General features: G+C 40.8%; 1 protein-coding gene across 2 annotated transcripts in view; it reads right to left on the reverse strand.

The window, feature by feature from the left end:
- Window positions 1–15286, reverse strand: part of polm (polymerase (DNA directed), mu) — a 45136-nt gene that overhangs the window by 17033 nt on the left and 12817 nt on the right. The window contains exons 2-7 of one of the 2 annotated variants that reach the window (XM_034192647.1): window positions 10605–10779; window positions 7899–7997; window positions 4103–4273; window positions 3932–4003; window positions 3702–3822; window positions 86–218 (exon numbers count right to left, since the gene is read on the reverse strand). In XM_034192647.1, coding sequence (XP_034048538.1) covers window positions 86–218; window positions 3702–3822; window positions 3932–4003; window positions 4103–4273; window positions 7899–7997; window positions 10605–10779 — 771 coding nt within the window. The remainder of the gene's footprint in view (window positions 1–85; window positions 219–3701; window positions 3823–3931; window positions 4004–4102; window positions 4274–7898; window positions 7998–10604; window positions 10780–15286) is intronic. The other variant, XM_034192648.1, reaches the window with a different exon arrangement.

The raw sequence follows: 15286 nt of genomic DNA on the forward strand, positions 1-15286 counted from the left end.
TCAAGCATGATGAGGAGGAGGAGGAGAAGAAGAAGAAGGAAGAAGAAAGAAGGAAGAAGAAGAAAAAAAAATCATCTTATTATACCTTCTGAATCCTCCAGTCAGAGTAATCTGTGCATCTGGCAACACAGCACCAACAGCTTTCCTCACAGTCTCACAGATAGCATCAGCCTCTAACTTAGTGACCGGCTGGTTGATATCATTATAGTGCTCTAGACCTGAAAGACAACGAGTTACTTATTCAGTGATAACTTAATCCAGGGAAGGGGAACAGTGTGTCACGAAGGGTCAAGTGCAGGTTTTTCTTGCAACCAATCACTTCAACAGGTGGCTTGACAGATTAATGTAAAGTCCTGATTATCTAGTGACAGGGAAAACCCAAGCAGCAACCTCCCGTGCTGAACAAAGGAAGCCGATGCAAAGTGCCAAAACCTGCAATTCCTTGAGTGGCCACTTGAGTTTTGCTGCAAAAGTAAGTCACTCATGTAAAAAAGTCCAACTTTACAGCAGAAACAAACATATTTACAGCCTACCACAAAAATATTTTCATCTGTGTAGCTAGTTTCCCCATTCATGACAACTGCACAAAGGGTAATTATTTTATATAACTCATCGGTTTATGCTATTTTAAGCCAAGTTCTGAATAGTTGGTCAGTATGAGTGCCAGGTAGTAAATGGTAAATTGACTGCATTTATATCGCGCTTTTCCATCTGCATCAGATGCTCAAAGCACTTTACAATAATACCTCACATTCATCCCATTGTGAGGCTGCTGCCATACAAGGTACTCCCTACACACCGGGAGCAACTGGGGGTTAAGGACCTTGCCCAAGGGCCCTTAGTCATTTTCCGGTCAGGCTGGGATTTGAACCGAGGATCCTCTGATCTCAAGCCCAATGCTTAGGACCCCTTCACACATAATACTTCCATGTCGATCCTGATATGAGGCAGATTCCCACAGCATTCAAAGACCAGCTGCGTAGCTCAGTGGTAAAGTCTCTGACTGGCAACCAGATCTTTTGGATGGCACGGGTCCACATCAAGTGGGTCGTATGATTTTTTTTTTTTTTTTATTATTCCGTATACACGGCGCAATGTGGTCCCACAAGTACAGATTTGTTTTTTGTTTTTTTTATACCACATGAGTGGTGCCATGTGCTGCACCTGACACTGTTCCTGCTCGAAAGACACCAGCGCGTACACGAACTCTCGCACTGGGTTCATGCATGCCTGCCCATCAGCGCGATGTTTCATGCACCAATTCCGAAGTATATCTTGCTGTTTTGCCGTTTTCATCCAATCGCTGTCCAAACTTCACACTATGTGTGAAGGGGACATTAACCACTAGAGCATCATCTCCCCAGGTAGTCGCAGAAGCAGTGGACACAAGTGTGCTTGTCTTTTATGAGCATTTTATTTCAAATATCTGAGATAATATGGCTTCCTGACCAGTTAAATGTACTAATGGACCATCAAAGAAGTCAGTGCTCCAGTAATTCCATTGAGTTAAAGTTTCATATTATAAAGTGTCACCATTGGCATCTATTAGCAAATATCGATAACTTGATGACATGAGTTATAGTGATACTACTGCAGTTATAGACGAGACATGCTAGACATAGATTTTACAAGCCCTACACACACACAGAGAGAGAGAGAGAGAGAGAGAGAGAGAGAGAGAGAGAGAGAGAGAGGAGAGAGAGAGAGAGAGAGAGAGAGAGAGAGAGGAGAGAGAGAGAGAGAGAGGAGAGAGAGAGAGAGAGAGAGAGAGAGAGAGAGAGAGAGAGAGGGTAAAACAAATATTGAACAAGGTAAAACAAATATTGAACAGGTCACCATTAATCTTAGTAAATATATTTCTAAAATTTTCTAAAATCAAGACATTTTTTAACAGATGTTTTTAACAGAATGACACAGATTGCGGTTAGGTGCTAAAGGTGCTACTGACATGGAATTTTCACCAGATGTCAGTAACAACCAAAATAATCTGTACATACAAAGAAATCAAATCATACATGTCCATAAATTAAAGTTAAATTACGTGTAATAAAATGGAATGACACAGGGGAAAAGTATTGAACACACTTACTGAAACTTATTTAATAATTCATACAAACTTTGTTGGTAGTGAAGCTTCAAGATGCCCTCATGTGTGGAGAAACCAGTCACATGCATTGATCAGGTGTGATTTTGGTCCATACTTCCACACAGTCTTCAAATCTGTGACAACTGATTGGAGTTGGAGTTGATTGGAGCCCAAATGTATGCACCTGCATACATTTGGGCTCCCTTGTCATTTTATTGATTTGAATACATTTAGCACTAATTATTGGAACATAAAATTGGTTTGGTAAGCTCACTGACCCTTGACCTCCTTACACAGGTGAATCCAATCATGAGAAAGGATATTTAAGGTGGCCATTTACAAATGTTTCTCTTCTTTGCATCTCTTCTAATGAGTGGCAACATGGGAGCCTCTAAACAACTCTCAAATGACCTGAAAGCAAAGACTGTTCAACATCATGGTTTAGGTGAAGGATACAAAAAGCTATCTCAGAGATTTCAGCTGTCAGTTTCCACTGTGAGGAACAAAGTGAGGAAATGGAAGACCACAGGCACAGTACTAGTTAAGACCCAAAATGGCAGTCCAAGAAAACTCTCAGATAAGCTGAAGCGAAGGATGGTGAGAACAGTGGTCAACACACAGACCTGCTCCAAAGACCTACAACATGATCTTGCTGCAGACAGTGTCTCTGTGCATCATTCAACTATTTAGCGCACTTTGCACAAAGAGATGCTGTATGATGCTGTAATGCAGAGGAAGTCTTTTCTGTGTACATGCCACAGTTGCTTGAGGTATGCTAAAGAACATTTGGACAATCCAGCTAAACTTTGGAATAAGGTGCTGTGGACTGATGAAACTAAAATTGAGTTATTTGGACATAAGGGGTGGTATGCATGGCTGAAAAAGAACACAGCATTCCAAGAAAAACACTTGCTACCTACAGTAAAATTTGGAGGTGGTTCCATCATGCTGTGGGGCTGTGTGGCCAGTGCAGGTACTGGGAATCTTGTTAAAGTTGAGGGTCACATGGATTCCAGTCAATATCAGATTCTTGAGAACAATGTTCATGAATCCGTGACAAAGTTGAAGTTGCGCTGGGGCTGGATCTTTCAACAAGACAACGACCCTAAACACTGCTCAAAATCTACTAAGGCACTCATGCAGAGGAACAAGTACAACATTCTAAAATGGCCATCTCAGTCCCCAGACCTGAATATTATTGAAAATCTGTGGTGTGATTTTAAGCGGGCTGTTCATGCTCAGAAACCAACAAACCTGAGATGTTTAGTAAAGAAGAATGGTCCAAAATACCCGCAACCAGAATCCAGACTCTCACTGGACGCTATAGGAAGCATTTGGAGGCTGTTATTTCTGCAAAAGGAGGATCTACTAAATATTGATGTATTTTTTCTGTTGGGGTGCCCAAATTTATGCACCTGCCTAATTTTGTTTAAAGAATTATTGCACACTTTCTGTAAATCCTATAAACTTCATTTCACTTCTCAAATATCGGTGTGTTTGTCTGCTATGATATATTTAACTGAAATTGCTGATCCAAACAACCAATGATTTATAAAGGAAAATCATGGAAATCATTAGGGGGGCACAAACCTTTACATACAACTGTAACACTCACCTGCCTGTTGTGCTCTGTTGAGTGCATGTCCTGATTGCTGTAACTGTTGGAGGCTGTGTATCCCTTCTCTAAACCACCGGTCTGCTGTCTTCGGTCCAACTCCAAAAATACCTGTTAAAATCTGACATAGAGAAAAAAGATATCCCAGCAGACTATCTTTTGTTTAAGAACTGAACAAAAGATATCTTGGAACGGAGCTTTAGGCAACTTTATGACCTCAGATGACTGACCTTTACTGCTTTGTAGCGTGCAGACTGCTTTGCAGATTCTACTTCATCTGACGTTCCACTTGCCAAAATGTCCTCCAGGAAGAGAAGAATAATATTAGATCTTTCGTGGGTGCAAGGAAGGGGCTAAAAGAGAGACATCATAAATGAAAGGTGCACAAAGAAATAATTTACATGAATAACTCGCAATGAATGTTCTCCAAGACAGGGCAAGCCTCTGAGCTGTGCCATTCCTCTGACTGGTGCAGGGAGAGCCTTCAAAACAGCTGCAGCACGTCGAAATGCAATACTTCGACCCTCCTCGTTACTGAGCTCTGCATTTTCAGCCAGGACGGATAAAGCATTCTGAGACACACAGCGATAAAAAAACGCCAAAATAATAGTATTCGGTTTGATTTTTAACTTTCAAACAGCCTAGTTTTTAATCATCTTCTTTACCTAAAGGCCATGCTGTAGATCTAACATTATTGTCTAGCAAAGGTTCCAGTAAAATACTCTGATGGGCGCTTCACGGACATGACATTTAGACGTTTAAAGTTCACTGAAAAGCTAAACCTTCTGGAAAGAAATATCACAACACATAGATAGTGGCACAAATAAGGGGAGATTTTGTTTTAAACAGTTTTGATACAACTACTGGTCCATTTTAACAATAAATATTAAAATAAACACACCCTTACAAGTACAGAGCTCTTAAAAAAAAACACCTTAAAGTTATAGACAAAACATTTATGTGTCACATTCCTCCACCAGCATAAAAAAAAAAAAAAAAAAATCAAGTGATGATTTATTATTACAGTTCACCCAGAATCCTTTGTGCTGCTGTTAAGGGCACAAAGCAAACTGTTTCCATCCTGCAATTTTATATATTAAAAAAAGAGCCCACATTATTTTTTGTTAATAAAGTTTTTTTTTTTTGTAAATCAAAGACATAAACTATGCCTTTTCTTTTTCAGCTGCTCCCATTAGGGGGCACCACAGCAATTGTTTCCATCTCATCCTGTCCTCTGTATCTTCCTGTCTCACCAACCACCTGCATGTCCTCCCTCAGCACATCCATAAACCTCCTCTTTGTCCTCCCTCTTCTCCACCTGCCTGGTGGCTCCATCCTCAGCATCCTTCTCCCTATATAACTGACTGACCTTCTCCAAACCTGATATGTTCATTCCTAATCCTGTCCATCCTCGTCACTCTCAAAGAGAATCCCAACATCTTCAGCTCCGCCTCCTGTCTTTTTGTTAGCGCCACTGTCTCTAAGCCGTCCAACATAGCTGGTCTCACTACTGTCTTGTAAACTTTCTCCTTCACTCACAAATCACTTCTGCCACCTTTCTCCACCCACTCCACCCTGTCTGCACTCTCTTCTTCACCTCTCTACCACACTCTCCATTACTTTGAACAGCTGACCCCAAGTATTTAAACTCATCTACTTTCGCCACCTCAACTGCAGCTGGTCTGCTCTGTGTCAGTCTGATCCCATCAGATCTCAGAAGCTAAGCAGAGCAGGATCTGGTTAGTACTTGGATGGGAGGCCTCTTTGGAACACCAGCGGCTGTGTGTGTGTTTCTCCAGGTGAAACTGGAGTTGTGTCAGGAAGGGCATCCGGCATAAAACTTGTGCCAGTTACCAATGTAGACCTGGCTGTATCAGCTGTGGCGACCCAGAGCAAAACTGGGAGCAGCCGAATGAACAACATCTTTTGCCACCTCTACTCATTGTAGCCACACTATTCCACTGGGCTCCCTCTCATTCACACACACATGTACGCAGACTTGCTACTGACTTTTATTCCCCTGCTCTCCAGAGCATATCTCCACATCACCAGGCTAGACTCAGCCTGCTCTCTATTTTCACTACAGACCACAATGTCATCTTATGTCTAGTTATATGAAACCAGTAATTAGTGGGTACATACAGTATTGGAGATCCATGTCAGATCTGCTGTGGTGACTCTGAGCAAAAAGGGAGAAGTTGAATGTAAGGGGCGCCAGATACAAATTTTGCTGATGGCACCTAATTGGTGAGGATTTCATTATTTTCTCAGGTAGTATGTGAATCTCCGGGAATACTTTCAGAATATTTGTAGCGATAATAGGCCTCATTCAGGAACAGTGTGGATGTAGAATTCTAAACAATGCATACAAATGTTGGACGCACAAATCTGCAAAGCATGCGTACACACAAATGATGAAGGCCCACTTGGTGGAAAAAAAATATTAAAAACACACCCTTTTAAATACATAGCATATTACCATTCTATGGTTTTTTAAAAAGGCTTCATTAATTTAATATTAAATAATTCACAATGTAGTGACCAAATTATTACATAACCATGAACTTGATGTCTTCTCTTTCTCATCATTTATTGTAATCATTAAAATCTTCAACTGCACCAGATGAGTTAGTTTACCTAGTTTACAATAAGGTATATGGGAAGTTTCATCTTGCAATGTAGCAGCTGATCTTTCCTCATTTACTGGCATAGAACTGATTGATCACTCCCAACAATTTCTACTGCCATTACATAGCACATCTGTTGTTGATTTTAATGTCTTAATTGGCATATTAAAGGGAATGCAGGGTATGTAAGTATATTGTTTAGCCTAATTCATTTATTTTTGCAAGCAGCAAAGTAACCTCCCCGTGCCAAACCCACCCCCTTACTTACACCATGTCACTGCTGGGAAAGGCTCCAGCATTCCTCTGTGGAGAGAGGAGAACTTTCCAGAAGGACAACCATCTCTGCAGCAATCCATCAACCAGGACTGTATAGTGTCCAGACAGAAGCCACTCCTTAGTAAAAGGCACATGGCAGCCCACCTGGAGTTTGACAAAAGGCAGCTGAAGGACTCTCAGACCAGGAGAAACAAAATTCTCTGGCATGATGAGACAAAGATTGAACTCTTTGGCATCATGTTTGGAGGAAACCAGGCACCATCCCTACAGTGAAACATGGTGGTGGCAGCATCATGCTGTGGGGATGTTTTTCAGCAGCAGGAACTGGGAGACTAGTCAGGATTGAGGGAAAGATGAATGCAGCAATGTACATAGACATCCTGGATGAAAACCTGCTCCAGAGCGCTCTTGACCTCAGACTGGGGCGACGGTTCATCTTTCAGCAGTACAATGACCCTAAACACACAGCCAAGATATCAAAGGAGTGGCTTCAGGACAACTCTGTGAATGTCCTTGAGTGGCCCAGCCAGAGTCCAGACCTGAATCTGACTGAACATCTCTGGAGAGATCTGAAAATGTCTGTGCATCGACGCTCCCCATCCAACCTGATGGAGCTTGAGAGGTGCTGCAAAGAGGAATGAACCAAACTGCCCAAAGATAGGTGCACCAAGCTTGTGACATCATATTCAAGAAGACTTGAGGCTGGAATTGCTGCCAAAGGAGCGTCAACAAAGTATTGAGGAAAAGGCTGTGAATACTTATGTACATGTGATTTCTTAGTTTTTTTTTTTTTTATTTTGAATAATTTTGCAAAAATTAAAAAAAAAAAAAACAACAACCTTTTTTCATGTTGTTATTATGGGGTGTTGCGAGTAGAATTTTCAGGGGAAAAATTCATTTACTCCATTTTGGAATAAGGCTATAACATAATAAAATGTGCAAAACGTGAGGAGCTGTGAATACTTCCTGGATGCACTGGTGGTGAGAACACAATTGTCTAGTATGCACGTGCCATGAATCCAGCAGTGACTTTGCACAAAAACGTAGTTTATGCGGACAGCAAGAACATTTCTGCATAGATATTAATAGATGATCCAGAAAAAAGTTCAGATCCAGTGGAACCATATAGGTTTTGCACAGGAGTCACTTAATTCGATCACTGTACAGCAACAGTCATATAATACAAAAGACAGGACTAATGTCTTTGATCTGCACTCTCAAAGTGCTAATTCAGTTGCTGGTTCATTTGGAGCTTTTCTCGGTGTATAGAAGTGAATAAAGTAATTACTGTTACAGTGAAAATGGTGTTATGGTCCTGCAGCGTGGTCCTTCTCTGACAGGCGTAGCTGGGAACCGAGAACACCACATCCTCTGCTTGATTTGCCGGCTGATCCTGTAAGAGTCATAGCGTTACACTTCCTTGAACTAATCCTGACCATCAAACTTTGCAAAACCAGGAGCAACCCAGTCCAGTCGAAGATTCAAGCTTTTCTACCAAAACCAGGAGACATTTTCATACAACCCAAATTCCAAAGAAGTTGGGACGTTGTGTAAAATATAAATAAAAACAGAATACAATGATTTGCAAATCCTCTTGAACCTATATTCAATTGAATACACCACAAAGACAAGCTAATGTTCAAACTGATAAACTTTATTGTTTTTGTACAAATATTTGCTCATTTTGAAATGGATGCCTGCAACACGTTTCAAAAAAGCTGGGACAGGGGCAACAAAAGACTGGAAAAGCTGATAATACTCAAAGAACACCTGTTTAGAACATTCCACGGGTGAACAGGTTAACTGGAAACAGGTGAGTGTCATGATTGGGCAAAAAAGTGTCAGGTTTTGGCCCGGATCCAGGTTTCAATTACATTTTTCTTCCTTTCTTTTCATCACCATCTCCTCCTGCTTTGATTTCTTAGTTGTTTATTTTCATCATGTGTTTATTCTATGCTCTATTGTGCTTTGCCACTTTGTTTCTTTGTCACTTTTATACTTTGGTCATGGTTCAGTTCCGGTCTAGTTTTGTTCTGTCAGTTGTGTTTTCATTTATAGTTCATTCATTTCTCACTTGTTTATTTTGCTGTTCTCATTTGTGTTATTAGTTGTGCTTAAGTATTGGGTTTTGTTTTCTGTTAATTATTAGCCTTTGCTGGGTTTGTCATCTATTGGTATACTTCAGTCATTAGTCAGGTCCAGCCTTGTTTTGTCTTTTGTTCATTTTATTTTTATTCTCTGATTAATTCTCATGTTCATGCTCTGGTCTAGTTCCTGTTCATTGTAGTATTATATTCTGTTTTAGCTTTCTTCTCAGTTTGTCCTCATTCCCTTTTGATTAGGTTCACTCCACGCCTGCACCTGCCATTAGGCCTTTGTCCTTCACTTTTATCTGATTATGTTCCCACTTCACATCCCTGCACCTGCCAATATGTCTTCGTCCCTCTCGCATCTCTGTTTGTGTTGTCACGTCATGCCACTTCACCAGCTCTGTGCCCTCTTCTCACACTTTGATTCAGTCTGCTTTGTTTCCATTCACTCACATTCTTTGCACCTGCTCACACATCTTTGCGTATTACATCACTCCACTTTGTGCACTTCCCTCATCACCATCTTGCCCATGTATAATCTTTGTCCACTAGCCACAACCCTTTCTAGATTGTTCCTCACATGCACCAAATTTACACCTCTCTTATTTAAACACCTCCCAGCCACCACTCCCCTGCCAGTTTGTTGTCTTTGTACACATTCCAGCTCTCGTTTTTTAGTCCTGACTTTTGCCTTGCCGTGTACCGTATTTTTACTCTGTTCTCCTCTCGTCCGTGCCTCTTGCCTCATCCCAGATGTCTGTGTTTGCTCATGCCTCTGACCCCTGCTCAACCATGACTGCATTTTTGCCTGATCCTGATTGTACCTCTGCTCTGCTGATTGACCACATGTGTACCAAACCAGAGCCTGTAATAAAGACCATGTTTTCTCTTACACCTAAGCCTAGTCTGGGAGTTTGCATTTCGGGTCCAGCCACTCTGGGTGCCGGGCAGCCGCCCGACCTGACAAAAAGGAGCATCCCCAAAAGGCTCAGCCGTTCACAAGAAAAGATGGGGTGAGGATCACCACTTTGTGGTTTCTTTGTGAAGTTTCTTTGTGAACAACTCAGAAAACTGTTGTCAGTTAACACAGTTCGTCGCTACATCTACAAGTGCAAGTTAAAACTCTACCATGCAAAGTGAAAGCCAGACATCAACAACATCCAGAAACACCGCCACCTTCTCTGGGCCCGAGCTCATTTGAAATGGACAGACGCAAAGTGGAAAAGTGTGCTGTGGTCTGATGAGTCCATGTTTCATATTGTTTTTGGAAATCATGGACGTCGTGTCCTCCAGACGGCACCATCAATGCTGAAAGGTACATCAGGTTTTGGAGCAAAACATGCTGCCATCCAAGCAACGTCTTTTTCAGGGACGTCCCTGCTTATTTCAGCAAGACAATGCCAAGCCACATTCTGCACGTGTTACAACAGCATGGCTTCGTAGTAAAAGAGTGCGGGTACTAGACTGGCCTGCCTGCAGTCCAGACCTGTCGCCCATTGAAAATGTGTGGCGCATTATGAAGCGCAAAATATGACAACAGAGACCCCGGACTGCTGAACAACTGAAGTTGTACATCAAGAAAGAATGGGAAAGAATTCTACCTACAAAGCTTCAACAATTAGTGTCCTCAGTTCCCAAAGTGTTGTTAGAAGGAAAGGTGATGTAACACAGTGATAAACATACCACTGTCCCAGCTTTTTTGAAACGTGTTGCAGACATCCATTTCAAAATGAGCAAATATTTGCACAAAAACAAAGTTTATCAGTTTGAACATTAAATATCTTGTCTTTGTGATGTATTCAATTGAATATAGGTTGAAGAGGATTTGAAAATCATTGTATTCTATTTTTATTTATATTTTACACAACGTCCCAACTTCATTGGAACTGGGGTAGTACGATAAACTCTACCTGAAGTCTGTGCCGGTCCAGAATCTCCGTGGGACGGCCTGCACGCATGTTCTCTGTGTACCAGCTGATGTCCAGAAGCTGAACAGGTTTGCGGTGACGTTGGTACTGTGAGTCCAGCCATGTCCTCACCTCATGACCAGTGTTGTTTTCAGAAATGACATGCGTGACTTTTTCACTGTTAAAAACAAAGAAACAAAAAAGATCACAGCACTTCCTGATGAACAGAACAGGAAAATTGCAAAGTAAAAACCTCACCCTGATAGAGGGGCAACCGTTACCTTTGCCACGCACAAGACCTTCAGAGAACTCTGCAAGTGAGCTTCATACCCAGTAAGGCTGCCTTCTGAGTCCTCTACTGTACACCCTGTACGCCTATGACTGCTCTCCAACATACCCAACCAACCACATTATGAAATATGTGGATGATACCACAATGGTTGTACTCATCTGCAATGGGGACAAGACAGTGTACAGGGGAGAGGTGGAAGAACTCTCGCCCTGGTGGCCAGAGGACAACTGTTAGATAAAATGTACTGTACAAACATGATTATCAATTATTACATCTGCTCTATTTATCTTGTTTCTTTTTTGTATCTTAAATTCTGCAAACTGTTCCTCTCAGATATTCCCAGATAGATAGCACAGTTGCTCAAAGTACAAACAGGAGCCAGGTCAGCCTGTTTACAGTTTGACATTTAGCAAGCTTCAGCAAAACCACTCACTCTGTACCTAAGATCGGAATGATTCAGTTGATTACAAATGTATCTGCACATAGCACATGCTCCAAATGAATAGCACATGTTGTAACCGTAGACTCATGTAGCCCCCCACCCTTATCTTTGTTTTTTACACGCAATAAAAGAGCCTCGCGGAGGATGTCACAGTTGGAGAACTGCACAAGCTGCCAGCCTCTGCTGTGTCTCCCCTTTGCAAAGCTCACTAAAGACATCTCAACTCTTTGTCTGAGTTCTTTCTTGTATGTCTAGGCGAGGTCAAACCTGACATATTTCCTGGTGCCGTGACCCGGATGTCAACATACCCAGTCGCTGCGGAAGGAGGGAGACACACCGAAGCCCGTCAACGGCCGGCTCCACAGGGAGGCCGAAAGAAAGTCCCGGGGAGTGAATTCTCCGCCAGGCCGGTGATTTAGAAGTCAACCTCCGACTGCAACGCTGGACTGACGACATCCGAACAGGAAAAAATCAACGAACCGGACAGAGGAGTAAGTAAATTCTTTTATGGTCTGACAGGGTCAGGACTAAGGTCAAAATTTGACGGGGTCAAATTAGTAAATTCTTTTATGGTCTGACAGGGTTAGGACTAAGGTCAAATTTGACGGGGTCAAATTAGAAAACAGTTACAGGGTGACTGTTAAAGACGTGACGGGGTCACGTCAGAACAAAAACGTCCACTATATGATCAAAGTACTATCAAAGTGGTCTTTTTTTTATAATATATGTTTTATTGATTTTTTCCATAAACAATTGAATAAGAACGTGAACAACATACAAAAAAGATAACAGTGGGGGAAAATAAAATACAGACATTAAATGAAATCAGGTCTCACTTGACGTATAAAGTCCAGCCATTTTGTCCAGCACTCTTCAAAAATGTCCATCTGTGATCTAAGCCTAAAGGTTATTCTTTCCATTACAAAAATATTATATACCAGATCGGTCCATTCATTAACTGTAGGAGAGTCCTTTACAAGCCACTTACAAGTTATTGTCTTTTTAGAAGCCACCAACAACACTCTAAACAAATATTTATCAGGTTTTTGCAAATTAAGACACTTTATACTTCCCAGGTACATCAGTGCAAAATTAAACTGTATCCTCCTCTTAAGTATTGTTTCCAGGACCTTATGTATTTCTTTCCAAAAGTTGGTCATGTGAGGGCAGTCCCAAAAAATGTGGAAGTGATTTCCTGGTGAATGTCCACATCCTCTCCAACAGGCGGTCTGATGTGAATATTTGGACTTTTGTGCTGGGACACAAAAGAAACGGACCAGATTCTTCCAATTGAATTCCCTCCAGGAGGGAGCATTCGTTGCAGACCACTGTTCAATACAAATACCCTCCCACTCCTCCAATGTTAGAGTTAGGTTTCCCTCCATTTCCCATCTAGTTTTTATATGGAACGTGTCATTCCAAATTACCCAGTGCCCGATATAATTTAGAAATTATTTTTTGAAATGGTACGTCCCTGTATGCATTCTTAAAAATATCCATAATTTCTTCATTTGGGCTGAGTGACTGTTTTATTCGTTTTTTGTTTAAAAAGTCTCTAATTTGTAGGTACCTAAAAAAATCCCCATTTTGTATTCCAAATTTATCCTTAAGGTCCTGGAAACTCATCACTTTCCCCTCTTTTACTAGAGTAAAGTATGTTGTAAGACCTTTGTTAGGCCATGTCCTAAATGTGGAGTCGGTGGTACTTGGTAAAAACTGTGAGTCATAAGAAAACCACTTGAACAGTTCAGCCCTGTGTTTTAATTGGTATTTTTTAAGTATATCACTCCATATTTTCAGTGAGCTTCTTATCCAGGGGTTATCAGAGTCTCTCAAATCTTTCGCCACTAGGGGGTCTCCTATCAATGTTTCGACTGGGAAGTTTTCTGCGAGGGAACAATCAATTTCCTTCCATCTTGATTTAAAACTCGGTGTACACCAGCCTACCACAGGTCTTATCTGAGATGCTTTGTAATAATCATATAAACATGAGAGGCCTAGTCCTCCTTTTGCTTTAGGAAGCTGAAGTGACTTAAACCTAACCCTCAGCTTTTTACCTGCCCATATAAATCTTGAGATAATTTTCTCCCATTCTGCAAAATACTGATCTGGTTTCTCAATAGGAACAGATTGAAATAAGTGCAGCAACCTTGGCAGTATGTTGATTTTTATAGTCTCCACTCTAGAGGAAATATTTAAATAGGGGATTATATTCCATCTGTTAATATCTGATATAATTTCTTTTTTAAGTGGGGAATAATTCATTTCTTCTAGTCTAGATAAGTCCTTTGGTATATAAACGCCCAGATATTTTATAGATGTTTTGTCCCAGTCTATCCTGTATTCACTACGTAAGTGCTGTGGAGGACTGTAATGAATTCTAAGAACCTGTGTTTTCTGTTTATTCAATTTATATCCCGAGAACAACCCATACTCCCTTATAACTGATATAAGCTCCGGTAATGATTCTGTTGGTTCTGAGAGATATACTAAAACATCGTCCACGAACAAGGCTAGTTTCTGCTCCCCTGCTGCCATATTGATTCCTTTTATCTTTTTATTCTGTCTAATCCACTGGGCTAACGGTTCTATAAAAATAGCGAATAAAAGTGGACTTAACGAGCAACCTTGTCTTGTTGACCTTTCAAGCCCGAAAACATCCGATAATTCTCCATTGATCTTTAATCTGGCTGTGGGTCTTTCATATAACGCCTTTAGTATAGCAATAATTGGTTCTTTAAATCCAAATTTGAGCATAACTTTAAATAAAAATTCTTCCAATTGCGGAGTGGAACTCCTCTCTTGTAATTTGTGCCACTAATTTATCATTGTCAGTATCTGTGAGAGCTGGCAAGTTTAATCTATTAAGCAAATTTTCCATTCCTTCATCATTGTCAATATTTGGTTGTGAATACAGGTTTTCATAGTATCCTTTAAAACAACACCTTATTTCTTCAATTTCATGCATTACTAATTTAGTATTGGGATCTCTTATCTTATATACTGTGTTGTCCGCTTGTTGTTTTTTTAGTCTATAAGCCAATTGTTTCATGTGTTTAGTACCCCCTTCGTAGTAATTCTGTTTAGTAAACATTAACTTTTTCTGAATTTCTTGGTCATATATCTCATTAATCTGATTTCTCGTTAGCAATTTCTAGTTTTGTTTTGGTATCAATATAATTTATGTGTTTTGTCTCCAAGGTTAATAATTCTGATTGTAGGGTTTGGAGTCTCGCCTCTTTGGATTTTTTCAGGATTGAAGTGACAGCAATCACTCTACCTCTCATCACTGAAACAGCAATGGGGATTAAGTTTCATCACTTTTTACAGGCATCCCACAGTATGGGCGGGGCTATTTCATCTTTATCATTAAACTCTAAGTAGTCCTCAATGTCCCTATCAAAGTGGTCTTTGATAGTACCTGGTCTTGTTAGGAGAGACGGCATCCATCCCACTTTGGATGGAGCAGCTCTCATTTCTAGAAATCTGGCCAATTTTATTAAACCCTCCAAACCGTGACTAACCAGGGTTGGGACCAGGAAGCAGAGTTGTAGTCTTACACACCTCTCTACAGCTTCTCTCCCCCTGCCATCCCCTCATTACCCCATCCCCGTAGAGACGGTGCCTGCTCCCAGACCACCAATAACCAGCAAAAATCTATTTAAGCATAAAAATTCAAAAAGAAAAAATAATATAGCACCTTCAACTCCACCACAGACTAAAACAGTTAAATGTGGTCTATTAAACATTAGATCTCTCTCTTCTAAGTCCCTGTTAGTAAACGATATAATAATTGATCAACATATTGATTTATTCTGCCTTACAGAAACCTGGTTACAGCAGGATGAATATGTTAGTTTAAATGAGTCAACACCCCCGAGTCACACTAACTGTCAGAATGCTCGTAGCACGGGCCGAGGGGGAGGATTAGCAGCAATCTTCCACTCCAGA

Source organism: Thalassophryne amazonica, chromosome 17, assembly GCF_902500255.1.
Source record: "Thalassophryne amazonica chromosome 17, fThaAma1.1, whole genome shotgun sequence".
Classification (NCBI taxonomy): Eukaryota; Metazoa; Chordata; class Actinopteri; order Batrachoidiformes; family Batrachoididae; genus Thalassophryne; species Thalassophryne amazonica.